We start from the raw sequence: 19,691 nt of genomic DNA on the forward strand, positions 1-19,691 counted from the left end.
CTACCGCACATACACCAAGTGGCGAATTTCCAAGTAGTAGACCGATTTGCTTATCTATTTGGACTCCATGATAATCAACAATGGCAACTGCTTCTTAAAAATTAAGCGTAGACTAGCAGAAAAGAACAAGGAAGACTAAGCTCAGATTTTCAATATACTTATCGTTTTCATTGCTACATACGCGGCTGAAACATGGACTCAAAAATATTGATAGAAGTAAGATCGAAACTTACAAAATGTGGGTCTACATTAGAACTGTATACCAATCCTGGAACGGCCCTAAAAAAGAACCTAAGAGCCTAAAAGAGAACTTACGCACACCTAAATTATTTTGCTTATATAACCAGAAGAACGCAGCTATGGAACTATTGGTAGTGGAAGGAAAGCTAGAAGAGCGAAGACCAAGAGAAACGTCTCCAACAAGATGAACAGACGAAATAAAGAGTCTGGTGGACAAATTCCAACGTGAATCTATCCGTTTGGGACAATATTTCAATCAATTGATATAGCTAACAATATTTAGACTATCATTATGCCTTGACAAGGACTCAAGGTACCTACCAAGTAATAAGGAGAGGAACTTATATCAGACCAACGTATATGACTGATAAAATAGCATATAGTACCAAGACATAAAGGACAAGTAGAGATATTCACAAAATCTAAATGGAACAGTGTCGAACATCTACCTGCTCATGTTTTTGAACAATTTATTTAAAAAGAAGATGATGGAGCGCAAATGTAGAGGTGATAAAAAACTGCAATAGATTATATTTCCTACTTAATCTATGGCCACCAAATGGGACTACCATAAACACCAAATAGAAATTCTAAAGCAATCTTTTTCTTAAAATTTATCTCATATTAAGATATTTAGACATCTTTTTTAGGAACACCATTATTTATCTTAGAAGAAAGAATCGATTTACTGGATTATATTGCTATGCCGACTGCAACATATTCCAGGTTTATATTTAGAGAACCGAAATTGTCATATGTTACCAATGTCTTTACTCTACCCTTTAACAGACAAGTATGGGCATCAACAATTGCATTAGTAACTATAACTGGTTTAGTGCTATACTTTATCATGAAATGGGAGTATAAAAGAAAGTCTAATTTTTGTCATGAGGTAATTTTAATTTCTTATTTCTTCTTTGTTGAACTTGGTACTTTACTCAGTTACTCTTTTCTACGGTAGGTACATACTTTTAACAATGCTAAAGAATTCGAGGTATGCGACATGCACGTATACTGCCCCCAATATTATTCACTATATTCAGAGCACATTATAAACATACTAACTAATATATATGAGCGAATATAAAATACAAATGATTGTGTCACATAAAATATGCTGACGATACTGACATTTTTGCAGATAGTCTGGAATGTCTAGAATGACTCTTGTCTCTGAGTTTAAACTTGATGTTAACATAAAAAAAATAAAATACTGAAGCGCCACCGATGAAAAAATATGGTGTTATAGCTACATGAAACCTTAGAAATATGATACCATAGCCACATGTTGAGGATTTCTTGGATAGACAAACTTACCAAAGATGAAGAATATGTAGCCTATAAATAATATTTAGAAAAAGAAGACGGACGTAGCTGAAATAAGAAAATGTTATGGTGGATGCTGGGTAAGACTAAAAGGGACAGGATCAGGAGCGACTTGATTAGGGAAAGGGCAAGAGTGACTACACTCTCAAAAAAGATTAAAGAACAAAAACCGCAATAGTTTGGTCACGTTAGGCTGCACCTACATTGGATCCGTATTTCTCCGATCCAATCCAATCAGACGTCGGTTTGAAAACAAACTCATGGTTTGATTCTATTCGAAAAATTTTTCCCAGCCAGAAATAGTGGATGTGTGAGTTATTCGTAAGGGGATTTTTCCACATTCTCTATTTCATTTGTTTGATTTAGTACGAGTGGTCGTTAAACCAGTACCTGTGGATCTTTTGATCACTGAGTGTGTTTCAAAGATCTACATCTTTTGTTTTTTCATAAACTCATGGTATTAAATGGCTGCACCTACATTGGATCCGTAAATCGCCCGATATCGGGTGATTGATAGGAGAAGCTACAGCAGAGAAGCAGTTCGACTTCGGTCGATATAGGATCGGATCGGATCAGAAATCGGAGAAATACGGATCCAATGTAGGTGCCGCCTTAGACGTAGAAAGAAATGAAAACTATGTGGTAAGAAAGATACAGCTGTTAGAAGTTGATGGAAGAGGAGGTAGAGGAAAACCGAGGAGAAGGTTCAAATAAGGAGAAAATCAAATATGTGGTCTCTGAGGAAACCTCAATAAGGGTATAAACTAGTTAGAGTGCTTTTGGCGCTCTCTGAACTAACTAAAGTAAGACGACTCATGTTTCGGTTCATAACGAAATGATTATTTATTATTATTATTTTAATATTTATTTCAGTACTGCCCATTTTGCAGCATACTGTACATTAATATATGAATATAAAGTATTGTTATTAATTTAAATTAATTTTGTAGGACCAGTTGTCACCCAATAACGAAGTATCTATTGCTGAAGTAGCTCTTCTATCTTATGGAGCATTTTGTCAGCAAGCATCAAATATTGTACCAACTAGTATACCTGGACGAATTACCACGATAATTTTGTTCATTTCTTTAATGTTTTTGTACACATCTTACGCAGCCAACATTGTTGCTTTGCTCCAGTCATCATCATCAAATATACAGACCGTGAAAGATCTGCTAGATTCAAGGCTAGGAGTCGGAGTAGACGATACTGTATATAACAGGTTTTATTTTGCTGTAAGTAGATTAACGCTATTAACGTAAGTAGATTTTGCTGTATTTATTGACTATGAGAAGGCCTTTGATCGAGTACAACATCACAAATTAATTAAAATATTAATGGATATAGGAGTTGATAGTCAAGATGTACGAATCATAGAAAAATTATACTGGCGTCAAACAGCGACCGCTTGCATAAATGGAAAATCAACAGAAATATGCAAAATACAAAGAGGTGTCAGACAGGGTTGTATACTGTCCCCACTGTTATTCAATTTATATTCAGACAGAACATTTAAGGAAGCGCTGCAAAATTTGGAATGGGGTGTGAAAATTAATGGAATTCTGATAAATACAATCAGATATGCAGACGATACCGTTATTTTAAGTGATGATATGAATGGACTACAACACCTTTTAAATGCCATTGATACAGTGGGAAGAGAGTTTGGCCTAAACATAAACTGTTCAAAAACCAAATACATGGTATTTAGCCGTTTGGCCCATCAATATGCACGGTTATATGTTGATGGTCATATAATTCAAAGAGTACCCAGTTTTAAATATCTTGGTTGCCATATTACTGAACAACTAGATCCAGATAAAGAGATAAAGTGTAAAATCGAGATAGCCCGCACGACATTTTTAAAAATGATGTCATTCTTCTGTAATGATAACTTGCAACTTCAACTTCGAAAGCGCATGATTAAATGTTACATTTGGTCAGTCCTATTGTATGGTGTCTAAGCATGGACATTAAAAATATCCACCAATAACCGTTTGGAGGCCTTTGAGATGTGGCTGCACAGACGTATACTGAAAATGCCATGGACGGCTATACTGACAAATGTGGCAGTCCTTAAGAGAGCAAATGCTGCCCGCGAGCTGCTTGATAACATCAAATATAGAAAGTTGACCTATTTTGAACACGTAGTAAGGGGTGACCGGTATAATATTCTTCAACTTATTATGATGGGTAAAATCGAAGGACGCAGAGAAATTGGTAGAAAGCAGGTCTCTTGGTTGAAGAATATCCGGGAGTGGACAGGAATAAAGAAAGCAGAACACCTATTTAGAATAGCTCGATGTTAATCGCCAACGTCAAGGGGACTTATAGGGCACGTTAAGAAGAAGAAGATTAAACATAAAATTTTTTAAAGTTACGTATTATTATTTGTTAATCGAAAATAAATACAAATTTTTTAATAATAATAATAGTCTCCCGTTTTATACCGCTCACGTGGCTTTGGGAGTATCGCAGGGTATTCTGCTATATCTAGGGCCTACGGTATATAGGGAAGGTAACAGGGCCAGTGCTACGCTTCAACCGCATATTATTACCCCTGGTTTTACCCAAGGTACTCATTTTATTCAGGCTGAGTCGACCTGGGGCCTATAAACATTTTTAAAAATGTCTAGTTGTTCTTGCCTGCGATAGGATTTGAACTCCGGACCACCGGCACGCGAGCCAAGCACACTACCGCTTAGTTACACCAGCCCTACAATTTTTTAAGACTTCAAAATAAATATACCGAGTGATGCTGCCGAGAGGGATGAAGGCCCCGATAAGAAGTGAAGAGCGGGCCCCCGGCAAAAAGTGAAGAATGAAAAAAATTGTTTAACCTTTTTAGAAATAAAATTATCAATAATAAATAATAAGAAACATCTCAAACATAAATATTATATGATTTTGAATATATTAAGAAGAGTGAAAATATTTATGTTTTATGATTGGCAAAGATGTCTAATTTTCAAAAAATCGTATGATTTTACCAAATCATTCTCAATGCACAAAGTTGCTAAGTCAGTTAACCGATCTTTGTTTCATTATAGATCTGATAGATTTCCAACGAATAATTTCCAAGATTATTTTGAGAACGATTTCCAAAGTGGAAATCGAAACGTTAAGATAAAAATATTTTAAACTAAAATTGTGACATATTGTAAATTATTGTGTAATTTCGTATTTCCTAAAATAAAACAACAAATTATTTTTAGGCTTATCAAGAGCCAATACATAAGGCCTTATATCTAAAGAAGGTGGCTCCTCCCGGTATGAAAAACCAGTTCATGCCACTTAAAGAAGGAATTGCCAATATTCGAAAAGGATTATTTGCTTTTCATACGGAAACTGGGCCGGGCTATAAGTTAATTGGTAAGATTTTGTATTTAATGAAAGACATCTTAAATTTCAATTCATTCAGAGAGGACCATAAACCCCTTACGTTCGTTTCACCCTCATTAGGGATCATCGGAGGAGTATATATAGTTACCTCTGGGGTAACTGAGGAATGAATTGAAATACAAGATGTCTCTCATTTTAATTGTATATTATAGTCCAGTAGAGTTAGACGAATAATAGGCCTAACTTTGCATTAGGAGCTGCCCCAAATTTTATTTTTCTAATCTTTAAAAGAGGTCAATAGTAGTGTAAATTTAAAATCTTGACTGAATTCCGCCGCTGCGATAGCCTCCATCTTGATTTTTAACGAGAACTGTTTTTGCTCAATATCTCCGCCATTTTCAACTTTTCGACAAAAAGTATAACGACCAAAATTGTTGAAAATGTGATTTTCTATCATTTATATTGTTAGAATTTTTTCGTGGCGTCGATATTTTCCGAGTTATGGCGGAAAATAGTGACAGTTAGAGCATAATTATTGAATTATCTCGTTTATTGTTAATTTTACGACAAAAATGGTTCCATACAAAAATACACAGAATTAAAATCTACACAATTTTAATCTCTTTCATTTTTTTGATAAAGTTAATATTTAAGGTAGTACGTTTGTGATAATATCGCGAGCGTAAGACCTGATTGATTTTGTAGCAATTGTTTTTGTTCAATATCTACCCAATTTTCAACTAAAATTGTTCCCAAATATGATTTCCTACAATTTATTTTTAACAATTTTTTTCATGCGGTTGATATTTTCCGAGTTAAGTGGGAAAATAGTAAAAAGTGGTGGGGGGAGCATAATTACTGAATTGAATCTTGTCCCAGCTGCCCCATTGTCTGAAAGCTGCCCCAAATTTTATAATTCTATCCTTTAGGGGAGGTCAATAGTAGTACATTTTTTTTTTTTTATTTTTATTTATTTATTATTTATACATATGACCTGGCCTCTAGTGACTAATCCAGGTCGTTTTTTCCTGATGGGATTACATTTTTGTAGATGAGATATTTTTTTTATATTTTTACATTTTTTACTCAACTATTAAATCTATTTTTACAGTAACAATTTGCCATAATCTCTTAATTACGTATAACAAACAAATTTAAATAAACAATTTAAAATATTTTTGGTACTATCAACTCCCTTCTAAGTTATAAAGACAGTCCCTCTATTTTCAGAAGAGAGTTGGTAGTTTTTTTTTTTTTTATTTTTTTTTTTATGAATTATGTATTGAATTATTATTTTTATTTATTTATTTTATATTGAATTATTATTATTATAATTGTAAATATCTATTTTTGAATTTATATTTTATTTTATTTATTTTAACTTTATCTTACTCAACTTCATCAGGGTTGGATTATTGGTTGTCTTCTTCTATTATTATAGATTTCTTGTTGTTTTTTAGATATTATTTGTGTGAGATTGTTTAATATTTCAAAATATTCTTCATTTTGTAATATATCTCTTATTTCAATTCTTTCTAATCTTCTTCTCATTTCTCTGTGTTCTTCATTTTCTATAGTATTTTCACAATGTAACACTATATGTTCTGGTGTACCTAGTTCTCCACATTCACAATATGCATCATCTTTTAAGTTAAATCTTTCCAAATATGTTGGGTACGGTCCATGTCCTGTTAAAAAGTGTATTAAACCTTGTTTTGGATTAAAATAATTTGGAATGTTTTCTAATATTGGTATAAAATTGTATAAACGTCTAGATTTTGTTGAATTTTCCCATTCATTTTGTCTTTTTCTATTTATTATTTCTTTTAATTCTCTTTTATTTCTTATATCTAATCCTATTATTTGTATTATTTTTTTATATTTTTCTTTTTTTAGCCAATAATTACATGCTCTTTTTTGTGTTTCTAAATGCATTGGCATTACTCCAGTTAAAACTGTGAGTGCCTGTGTTGCAGTTGTTCCAAATGCTCCCGTCATTCTTACAAGAAATCCTCTCTGAGCTCTATTTAATTTTTCTGCGTTTTTTTTATTTATTAATCTATGTGCCCATACACTTGAACCGTACCCTACAATTGATGCAAGTATTGTACTTAGGTATATTCTCATCTGTCGGAACGAAATTCTATATTCCTTCTGTGCTAGACTAGCAATGCTATGCATGATCTTTGTTGCCTTTTCACAGACACAATTCATGTGTTTTGTAAATAATTTTTGTTCGTCTATTATAATACCTAAATATCTTGTTTCCATTTTTCTTTTTATTGTTTTCCCTCTAATTTTTATAATTGGATCTCTTTCTAAATTTCCTTTTATTAAACTATATGTTGTTTTTGAATCTGATATTGTTAATTTTACTTTATTCATCCAATCATTTACTCTTATTAATACTTCATTTGATTTATTTTCTAATTCTCTTCTTGAGTTTGCATCTATGATCAACAACAAATCATCTGCATATGCTATGCTTCCAAGCACTTCAGGATCTATAGTCAATTGTTCCAACAGTTCCTCTAGCATTACATCCCAGAACATAGGTCCACAAACTGATCCTTGTGGACATCCTTTTGTGATATGTTTTGTCTTTTTTCCTGTTGGACAGCTTAGGCTTGCATATCGGTCTTGACAGTAGTTTCTGAGACTTCCGTACAGATTTATTTATTTTATTTACGGTCAATAGTAGTGTAAATTTAAAATCTCGACTGAATTCCGCGGTTGCATTAGCCGCATATTGATTTTAAAAGAGAACCGTTGTTGCTTAATATCTCCGCCATTTTCAACTTTTCGACAAAAACGGTAGGATCTAAAATTGTTGGAAACGAAATTTCCTACATGTTCTTTTCCACAATTTTTTTATGCGATCAATATTCTCCGAGTTAAGGGGGAAAATAATGGAAGCGGAGGGGAAGCATAATTATTGAATTGTCTCATTTATTAACTTTACGACATAATTGTACATAAGCAAAAATAAATAGAATTATATTTTATACAATTTTTGAAACAAACTAAGTACCTACATAAGACATAAATAATAACTTATGTGCATTAAGTTCACTTAATTTTATTAACTAGCGGGTTTTATTGGTTTAATTTGTCTGTCGATAATTAAGTTTCATGTCAGTTAACATATTTTAATATTTCAACAATTTTTTTTTAATTTTGGACCCTGTTGGGAGGAATTTTCCCATTCTCCCCCCTCTTAGACCCGCCACTAGTTCTCTCGCAAAATTGTAGTAAATCTAAAAACGAAAAGTTGAAATGGCGGAGATATTGAACAAAAACACTTGCTATAAAATCAATCGGGTCTTACACTCGCGCCTTTACCGCATACTTACTACCTTAAATATTGAGTTTATCAAAAAAATAAAACAGATCAAGATGGTACAAAATTTAATTCTCTTCATTTCTGTATAGGTTAAAATTTGTTGTAAAACTAATAATAAACGAGATAATTCAATAAATCAATAATTATGCTCTAACTGTCACTATTTTTCCCCATAACTCGAAAAATATGGACCGCACGAAAAAAATTATAATAAACGAAATTATAGAAAATCGCATTTTCAACAATTTCAGTCTGTATGTTTTTGGTAGAAAAGTTGAAAAATGGCGGAGATATGGATCAAAAATTGTTCTCGTTTAAAATCAAGATGGCGGCTAACGCAACGGTGGAATTTAGTCGAGATTTTAAATTTATACTACTTTTCATCCCCCCCCCCAAAGAATGGGAAAATAAAATTTGGGGAAGCTCGTAATGCTCGTAATGTATTAGGTCAAATGCTATCCCGGCTGGGCTATTAGTTTACACCAATCTAAGTGCAGAGACAAAGAGTTCGTTGGAATTTTTACCTTGATGAATACACCTGTAGTGAAGTGCAAATCGTAGACTACCCTGTAGTCTTATTTCATTCATTGTTCGTTTGGTTTGCTAATATTAGAAAACACGAATGTATGAGTAACCAGAATCTGGTCCCAATAGAAGTTTTATTTCTTCGGAAATAAAACTTCGAACTTTTTTTACTATATGATTAGTTTGCATATTATATTGGACTTGTTTTTGTTATATCAGCAAAAATATGATAACACCAGGGCAGCTATTATTAGTTAACTAACAACCTACATCCTAGATCATTTGCTAATAGAAGCCAAACATGCAAGAGCCATACAAGATAGCCGAAGTTATAGAGGTGCAGATGCAAATTCTGATCACTTTTTGGTCAAAGTCAAAATGGAGCAAATAATTCCCACAATCCCTAAGACTAGTTGCACAAAAATGAAAAGATATAACGGTGCACTACTTCAGAATGAAGAGGTTAAGAAAAAATTCAAGCAGAAAATTGAACAGAAAATAGAAAGCCAGACAACAGTAGATGATATAGAAAGCAGATGGGTACAGCTAAGGGGAAACATTCAAGAGGCAGCCGACTTAGTATTACTAAGAAAAAGACAAAGTAAACAAACAGACTGGTACGATGAAGATTGTAAGAAAGCAATTAGGGAGCGAAATAAAGCCAGAATAAACAGCATAATGAGAAATAATGAAGAAAGTAAACAAGCCTATGCTGAAAAAGACGGGAAGCAAAGAAGATCTGTAGAAGAAAGAAACGGTTAAATCTAGAGCAGAAATTAGACCGAATTGAAGAAGATTTTTTAAATAAACAAGTCAGGAATTTCTACCAAGAAATAAAACGCGACCGAACCCAGTACAAAACCGCATCAAGATATTATAAAGATGAAGAGGGAAATCTGATAGGTGGAATAGATGAAAAATTAAGAAGATGGGCCAATTATTTCCAGAATATATTATGCACAGACGATCAAGACGAAATAGAGCAAATGCAACTACCACATGAAGAAGAAAGAGACCCAAATGTGAATGAAGAAGTACCTACCAAGGAAGAAATTATAGATATCATAGAAAACTTAAAAAACAACAAAGCACCGGGAGAAAACGGTATCATTGCAGAATTTTTAAAAGATGGTGGCGAAGGGCTTCAAGAAGAAATCACCGAGTTAATATGCGAAGTGTGGATCAAAGAAAATATACCCAATCAGTGGAAAGAAGCTATCCTATGTCCTGTACATAAAAAAGGAGACGTTACAGATTGTAGAAATTACAGGGGAATAGCTCTACAAGATACAGTATATAAGATTCTGGCCATATTAATTAGAAATAAAATTAAAACAAAAGTGGGAAATTGTCTAGGTGAATATCAAGCGGGTTTTAGAGCACAAAGATCGGTAATAGACCAAATTTTTGCAATGAAACAAATTTTATCTATCTCATATGAATTCAACCTAGCATTAAATATGTTATTTATTGATTTTAAACAGGCATACGATACCATAAAAAGAAGTAAAGTATATGAAACACTAGAATATTTTGAATTTCCACCAAAAATAGTAAGATTGACTAAATGCATACTTAGTGACACTAAAAGTAAAGTCATGATAGAAGGACGGGTTTCGGATAGCTTTATCACCAATAGAGGCCTGCGACAAGGTGACCCGTTATCAACAGATTTCTTCAATTTAATTTTAGAGAAGATTATACGAGAATGCAATATCTATACTAAAGGCACAGTTTATCATCACAGGCATCAATGTGTAGCATACGCAGATGATATTACCTTAATAACAAGGAGACCTGCAGAATTAAGAGAAATCTTCAATAGACTAGAAAGAACAGCCAAGGAATATGGTTTGGAAATAAACGAAGAGAAAACGAAATATATGGTGATGAAGGGAAATGAAAATCATCTGGGACAGTCCTTTAAGATACAAAGCCCAAGTAAAGAATATAACTTCGAAATTGTCGGCCAATTCGATTACTTGGGAGTAACACTAACAAATAGGAACGAAGAGAACCAAGAAATAGCAAAAAGAATGGCGAAAGGTAGTAAGAGTGCTGGAAGTCTAAATAAGATACTGAGGTCGAAGATAATATCCAGAAAAGCAAAAAAACGAATATATACAACAGTTATCCGACCTACGGTACTCTATGCTAGCGAGACCTGGACATTAAATAAAGATATGGAAGTAAAATTAGATAGATGGGAACGAAAGATCCTCAGAAGGATATATGGAGATTTAAAAGAGGGGAATATCTGGCGAAGAAGAACGAATGAAGAAATAATGCAAATATATGGACAACCAAAAATAACAACACTCGCCAAAATTCAAAGATTAAGATGGCTTGGGTATATAGCAAGAATGGAAGAAGGAAGAGTTCCCAATCAACTAATAAACACGGAGGCTGGAACAAAAAGAAAAAGAGGACGCCCCCGAAGAAGATGGTTGGAGTCTGCAAAAGAAGATCTGAAGTCGCTGAGGGTACAAGATTGGAAAAACCTAGCACAAGACAGAAAGAAATGGAAGAAAACAATTGAAGCCTTGGGCCCCTAAGGCCTGTTGAGCTGAACTATATATATATAACAACCTACATCACAAATCACCAATTTCTGTATTTGGGTGCAAATTTGAATAAACAGTGGGAACACTCGATGGAAATTAAGATAAGGATGGAGAAGGCAAGATTAGTTTTCATCAAAATGAAAGAAATCTTTAATAGTCACGATATAGAATTGAAAATAAAAGTTCCTTTACTAAAATGCTACGTATTATCCCGTATTGTCACTTCTTCTACAAAGAGTTTAGTGTGATAAAGTGTTTATTCTGGCGTCATAACCTATGAAAATGGTTTAACTTAACCACTAACAGAGTTTTAGGGCAGCAGTCGACAAAATCAAAATAGACATTTCAGTGTCCAGCACATGTAACCGATAGACATCGTAAGAAGAAACTAATCATTTCCCTATCTATAAAATGTTCTCGTTGTCAGCAGATGGTTTGATGTAGGTACTATTATATAACTTGCGGAAGCCAGTCTGTTCCATCAGTTTAATTAATATTATTAAGTACACATATCGATACATCAGTATCAGAGTGCATCAACTCAAAAAACATAGTTGTTCACAAATCGACTTTAACTTATTTTCTCTGGGAGCAAATATTTTTAATCTGTTGTAAATGGTCCATTTGATTTTCAAATAGAACAAAATTTTGGAATTATATGTTTATTTTATGGTTCTTTTAGATGATAATTTTTGATTAATTTTTTTTTAAAGAATTCAGATTTTTTTTTTGAGTTGGTGCACTATGAAACTCTCGATACATGATTTTTTTAACAGTTAGTGCATTTTGTATAGGGTATTTGTATGGAACTCAATTAAAATTATCTAAGTATTTTTTTCTTATAAAATCATTATTGTTTCCTTGTTATGAAAAAATATAATAAAATCAAAATAATTCTGAATTATCTTATTATTATAACTATCTTATTTTGTGTGGCTGGTCTTTCTCAACTCTTAGAATTTGTATTTCGCTCCATTTTATTTTGTCTCCGGCTTCATTTATATTAAAAATTTCATACACTTCGGCAATTTCTTCTGTAGCGTACCAAGCCGTCCAGTTTTCTTCTTCTCTTCTTGTTCTTTTTGTATAGAAATGACCCTGTCTCTTTTTACAATGTGCCTCTAGTAAGTTGTCGTTCCATCGTTTTCGTGGTCTTCCCACTGATCATCTTCCTATTGGGGAACTGTCTCTCTCTGTCCTGACTACACTATTTGTTGTCATTCGGCTTATGTGGTCATTCCATTCTATTCTTCTGTTTCTTACCCAGTTGTTAATGTTATCCACCTTGCATCTCCGTCGTATATCTATACTTCTAGCTCTGTCCCATAGTTTCTTACCATTGCTTTTTCGAAGGGTTTTCATCTCCGCTGTTTCGAGCAATCTTTTTGTCCTATCTGTATCAGGTCGTGTTTGTGACGCGTATTTCATTATTGGTCTAATGACTGTTTTGTAAATTCTGCCTTTCATTTATTTTCCGATATTTTTATCGGAAGTTTTCTTAGCCAGGCTATTTGCATAGCATTTGCGATAAAATATAGAGCGGGTTTCCTTTTAGGTATCTTTTTTTTCTTATTCTGTGAGGTCGTGCATCGCATCACCCTCATTTTGAGTATGTCCAACTACTAAGCATTTGTGGGTTATGCTTTTCATTGCTAAGTTTTGACAGCAATATAAAAACAAGCAAGCAATGAACTTGTTTCTGTTTTGGCCCAGGCAATTATCGGAGTAAAATATGTACTCATATTGAGGTCCATGTTTCTTTAGATACTGTCAAAGACACGTACATATTTCATTAAATCCTCTGCTTGTGATACGTTCGTGCCACAAAAAACTATAGCCATGTTTGTGAGAGATATCAAATATAGTGAAGTTGTAACATGATAGGCGTCTCATGTAAAAAGAAAATCACTCCGGTCTCCATTTGGTAGTGATAATACAACTTGGAGATGAAAGCAACAAACAATACTTTTTATCTTCCTTTGAATCCATGATATAAAAACTCTTTCTCTAACCGAATCCGATTTTTTTCTCTGATATGTGCATCATACTTAAGTTGTTGTAATACTTTTTACAACACTGGTCTTTTTTGGCGGAAAAAAGGCAATATTAAATTCCCTGTTGAAAATATTGGTGTAATAATGAAGTTTTACAAGAATTTTCAGTTCTCTACATTTTTCTTGGTACACTCTGTACGTGGTGGCTAAGTTTAGAGATTTGTTTTTCTTGCTCCGCAATAATGAGAGTCAATTACTGGAAAAGATTTGATGTGGGACCGCACGAATTCTTTTTCATCATCTAGCACCCTTGGTCGCCCCGCATTTTTTTCCTCCGCGATTGTCATTCTGTGCAAACCCTCTGTTTTTTTAATTGCTGTGCATACTTTTTCATTATTATACTATTCGAAATGTTCAAAGTGTTCATAAAGAAAACTTTACATACTCTAATTTTTTCATTTCTCATCTCAAAGTAATAAGCTCTATTTTCGCTTCTAAGACTCGCTTCTTTCTTATATTGATATTTTGGCTTAACTGGCATTACATTGTTAAGGTTGATATGAACCCTTAATTAATTTGTTTCTGATCCTAGAGATGGCTGTACTGTAGCATGTTACTGTGGTAACATTTTCAACTTAATTGTAGATTTCTACATGATGACTCTGTAATAATGTAGAAACCTGAACACTATTCTGTCCTTACACCCATTGGCTCAATTGGCCCTGTTGCCAAATTGTTTAAGACAGTAATTTTATCAATGCCTAATAACAAAATGTAATGTTGGCAAGAAACATTTAGTCCATGACGTGATGCCGCTCCCGTCTAAAAAAAATTATGGTTCGGTTTCTCTGCGGATTCCTATTCAGAAATGTTCTCTTTAAGGAAATATGAAGTGCGCAGGGCGAAATTTTTGGCCAGAAATTGTTTAAAAATGTTTTTTTAAGAAATTCAAAAGATCACCCTTTTTGCTCCGGAACATATTTTTTTAGGTTTTTTGGGCCATTCTAACAAGAAAGGTATGTTGCCATTTTTCTCAAAAGTTGATAGATTTCGAGTTAAGGGCGATTTAAAATCTGAAAAATGCGATAATACGCATTTTCGAAGTTTAAAAACTTAGATTTATGTATATTAATATATCTGAAATAGCCAAGTGCTTGTATTAAAGTTTAAACATTTTTTTTTCAAAATTATGAAGAGTAGTCGGTTCTGTCTTAAATTTAGACCGTTCTTTTTAAAATGTATCAAAGAATATATAGTGAGTAGAAGTTTACGGCCCTGTAACGTTTTAGCATAGGATTTTGCGTTCCAACTGAGTAGGTGCTATGGAGGTGCATAGATCTGACAACGTCCGTAGTCACCGTCATCTCACCACCGCCCGCTCTGCGGCCGTAACATCCCTCGTCAACAAGCCTCCTTATAAACGTGACCATCTGTTTCATATAAAAGCTTTCTCTATGAGCTATATTATATTCGTTCAATTCGTTGATGTTATTATGCGTCCATCCAATTTTAATGCCGATGCGGCAGGTTCTATTTCAACAATCTTCTATTTTGCACGGGAAAATATTTTTTCAGGTTTTTAGGGTAATACTAAATAAAAAAGTTTGTTTTCATTTTTCTGACAAGTTCACAGTTTTTGAGTTATAAGCGATTTAAAATCTGAAAAATGCGAACATACGCATATTCGAGTTAGAGGCTTGAAAACTGATAATTATTATTATTTTTGTAGTTGACAAGTGCCTAAAATCGAAGCTTAAACATTTAATTTTAAGATTTTGCTGGGTAACCGGGGCTTATTTCAAAAATAAATCGTTTTTTACTTGTTAATTATGCGCGTTAAAAATAAAATTTAATAGTTATTTATGATATAAGTGTTAAAAGTTTAAAAGTACACGTTTAAGGCAGGCATGTGAAAGTTTGCAGAATCAGCGAAGCGAATTCTGCAATTCACATTAAAGTGCCTTAAAAATGTACTTTTTAACACGTATATCATACAATATTTTTTCTACTAACGTCTTATATATCAACAATTATAATTTATTCATTCTCATTTACAGGACAATGACAATACCTACAAAAACTTTTACTTGAACTTGACTGACATTCCATTTTTATATTTTTCTTGACATTACATCAAAACCGTCTATATTGTCAATACGTAAATCATAACATAACAAAATATAGAATAACATCTACTTTTATTGTTGTAAGTATATTCTAACAAATTTTAATAGTTTTTTCTACAAACGTGTTAAAAATGCAATAATACAGTTTAATTTAAATTTTACAAAACGTTTTAAACTACCTTTTTCAAATTGAGCAAGTTGTACTATTAATATTAATGTTAATAAATGAAATATGAAATATAAATATTTTTACGTTTCACAATTTGACAATTCACTTTTAACTGCAGTGCCTTAAAAAGTTTAAAGCACTAGTGCCTTAAAATAGCATTCTTAACGCTCGTATGGAGTGCTAAAAATTGCATTTTTAACACGGTTGTAGAAAAAAGTTATTTAAACAATTTCTGCCCAAAAATGCCGTCCGGCACCCTTCTCATAAAGTTTAAAGGAGACATTTTTGAGCAGGAATTCCAGAGAAACTGAATGGGAAGCATTTTTCATGCGGGAGCTACCACACAACCGGGACTACTTGTCTTTAAATTTTGTATATTATTATTACCATAGTTTTTTAAACAATTTATTTATTTATTTAATTATTTACAATGTACCAATTACATACGCCAATCATATCGCACGACAAAACTGTGGAAAACCAACAACCAACCTACAGTTTACAGGACTTAAGCAGTCACCATATGTAAATGAGGGAAACTCCTGGAGTTGGCCGAAGAAATCAATATTCACCTTATTCATAGTCTAAAAGATAAAACTACTTTCTTTTATAGGAGATGGCGCAAAGGCGCAACCTCGATCTATGCTGGGTTTCGAGTAACTCACAGTTGCAACTACTCCCAAGCTTCCGAACCGTACTCCATAGTTTCCCCCCCTCAGCCAACATCGACCAGTCATAATCGAAATAGATTCAGAAATATTCAGATTGAGTTACACTAAATACCAATTACCAATCTTGTGAATTTGTTTAGAAACATTGTTTAGACAATTTCTGCCCAAAAATTTCGCCGGCACCCTTCTGATTTATTTAAAGGGTACATTTTTGAATAGGAATCCGCAAAGAAACCAAATCAGAATTTTTTTCAGACGAGAGCGGCCTCACATCATAGACTAATTGCATATTATGTTTCTCGGTAACTAAATATTCCAGTTGTTAGTCATCTCTTATCTCACACTGAAAAATGGTAATAAAATTTTATGACCGCTTGCAATCTTGTAAAAATGTATTAGCACAAATTTTGTTTATACATAAACTTTTTAACACGTTGACGGACAGTGCGTCAAATGTATAAGCAAGTGTTGTGACACTATATGAATTTTGCAAAGTAGAATATACACTGGCGCGCAAAAAATTTAGGTCACTAGATGAATTATTTGATGCCTCGGATTTCCTAAACCTGTTGTCCGATTTGAATGATTTTTTTAGTATGTTATAGCTTTATTATTTAAGAATCTTAATGTGTTAATATTGTTTGCTAGACAGGTAAATGTCATTTCATACCGGGTGTAACAATCATACTGTGTTTTTCCTTAAAGTTCGGAACACGCTGTGGAATATTATAGCATAGATAAAATGAGGCGCTCAGAGCAACAGTGGCCTAACAAACATCCCACAATTTTACACTATATAATCCCACACTATATAATCTCGCTGCCTATTTACATCACCAAGACCCCAGTAGTTATTTAACAGTTCTTCTCTTTCTGTATCACTAAATTTTTCCGAACATTTAATTTAGCAACGGTCAGTGCAAGCAGCTTTCACAGACCATTTTGAGTTAGTAGCTGACAACAGTTCTTCCGATCAAGTTTCATTATGCACTAACTCAAAGTGATGCGGTATGAAACTACGACGTTGTAAACAAAATATTCGATTCTGCATGTTGACAAGTCAAAATTTTTACGATGGTGTTGGAATTTTGGGATGGTGTAATTTGAAACTGATAAATAAACATATTTTAACCATTTCCTCATACGTATCTCAATATTGAAAAATTTTGAGTTGGTGCAGTCTGATACTAATGTATCGATATATACAGGGTGAGGCAAATAAAGAGCCTATTAGAAATATCTCGAGAACTAAAGGCAACAGAATCATGAAAATTGGAATAAAGGGGTTTTGAAGGATGATCTATTAAATGAAAATATTTTCATCTCTTTGCAACTTCCGGTTATACCGGAAGTTGCTTATAACTTCGTTTTTTTAAATGGGACACCCTGTATATTTTTAATTTTTGGATTCTCTTCGATGTCTTCTTTTAAAATATGAGGTGTTGTAATATTATACAGGGTATTTTAAAAGATAATTACGTTTTTTTATTAATTTCGTAGCAAAATTAACACCCTGTAGAATTGTAGTAGTTTGACGTCTAAAACTCTACTTACGTTCAAATGATTTTTAATATACTCTACTATTGTTAAGAATCATTAGTATAGCTAAATTTTTAATTTTAGTATACAGGGTTGGTCGAAACTCGGAATGAATATTTTCTGAGTTTTCTTAAATGGAACACCCTGTATTTTAGTATTGTAATGAAATGATATTTTATGGTACTTTTTTATTTCTTAAGCATTCCCTATACCTAACTGCTTTAATTTGTGCATAATTGTTAATCGCACCAACAATCTTAACTAAGTAGGTATTTCGATAGCTAAACCAATATTGGTAATTTTAAGGACTAGTCTGGATTAATATGTATTTATTTCTGAAAAATTATTTGGGATTGAGTATTTTCACGGCCAACCTAATAAAATTTTACGTATTTTTTGTTGCAATTAATGTTTAGCTTGAATCACCAATAACTCACAAATTAAAGCAGTTAGGTATAGGGAATGCTTAAGAAATAAAAAAGTACTATAAAATATCATTTCACTACAATACAAAAATACAGGGTATTCCATTTAAGAAAACTCAGAAAATACTCATTCTGAGTTTCGACCAACCCTGTATACTAAAATTAAAAATTTAGCTATACTAATGATTCTTAACAATAGTAGAGTATATTAAAAATCATTTGAACGTAAGTAGAGTTTTAGATGTCAAACTACTACAATTCTACAGGGTGTGAATATTGCTACGAAATTAATAAAAAAACGTAATTATTTTTTAAAATACCCTGTATAATATTACAAAACCTTATATTTTAAGAAAGAAGACATCGAAGAGAATCCAAAAGTTTAAAAATATACAGGGTGTCCCATTTAAAAAAACGAAGTTATAAGCAACTTCCGGTATAACCGGAAGTTGCAAAGAGATGAAAATATTTTCATTTAATAGATCATCCTTCAAAACCCCTTTACTCCAATTTTCATGATTCTGTTGCCTTTAGGTCTCGAGATATTTCTAATAGGCCAGTTATCTGCCTCACCCTATACATACATAATCGGTTGCCTCTTTTACCATTAGGTGTCGAGGATTCCTCCTTTATATAATACTCTCTGCAAATTTACGCCACTTCTTCCTATCTGCTGCTAAAACTTTTGCTTCTTGCCACGATGTTTCTCTTTTCTTGAGTATTTCGTTTACACTAGTGTTCCAGCTTTTCCTTGGTCTGCCCCTCGTGCTTTTACCCACTGCTTTGGCCTCCCATGTCATTTTCAATTGTCTCTCATCACTCATTCTTATCATGTGTCCAGCCCATTTTAACTTCTTTTCTTCAACTTTTTCGTTGAGCGATTTTACCTGTAATTCATGTCTTATATCTTCGTTTCTTCTTTTGTCTAATCTTCTTGCTCCCACCACTTTTCTTAAGTATCTCATTTCTGTAGCTTGTAATCTTTTTCTTTTTCTGTCATTAAGTACCCAGTTTTCTGCCCCATATATTTTAATTGGCATATACCGTTTTATATACTGTCATTTTGGTTTTCCTCGATATTTCTTTTTTGTTTAGGAAATTTTTATACAGTGAATAATAAGTTCTTGTTGCCAATTTTATTCTGTTTCCAATTTCATCTTCTTGTGTTCCTCTGTTGTTTAACATTATTCCCAAATACTTAAAGAGGTCTACTTGCTCGATTTTTTGCCCTTCGATTTCAATATTTACAGTTGCTTCTTTGTTGGCTATTGTCATTACTTTAGTTTTCTCCATATTTATTATTCAGTTGTAGTTTTTTAGTTCTTCAGCCCAGATTCTAATGTTATCTGCGAGAGCCTTTTCAGTTCTTGCAACTAATACAATGACATTTTTTAGTTTTTTTCCAACACTTTTTAATAACTTCATCC

At 33.0% G+C, this 19,691-nt stretch overlaps 1 protein-coding gene across 1 annotated transcript in view; it reads left to right on the top strand.

Annotated features, from left to right (window-relative positions):
* Positions 1 to 19,691, top strand: part of LOC126880478 (ionotropic receptor 75a-like) — a 42,651-nt gene that overhangs the window by 9,671 nt on the left and 13,289 nt on the right. Inside the window, exons 4-6 of the mRNA XM_050644338.1 lie at positions 891 to 1,132; positions 2,517 to 2,801; positions 4,782 to 4,938. Of these exons, the coding sequence (XP_050500295.1) occupies positions 891 to 1,132; positions 2,517 to 2,801; positions 4,782 to 4,938 (684 nt within the window). The remainder of the gene's footprint in view (positions 1 to 890; positions 1,133 to 2,516; positions 2,802 to 4,781; positions 4,939 to 19,691) is intronic.

Source organism: Diabrotica virgifera, chromosome 2 (genome assembly GCF_917563875.1).
Source record: "Diabrotica virgifera virgifera chromosome 2, PGI_DIABVI_V3a".
Lineage (NCBI taxonomy): Eukaryota > Metazoa > Arthropoda > Insecta > Coleoptera > Chrysomelidae > Diabrotica > Diabrotica virgifera.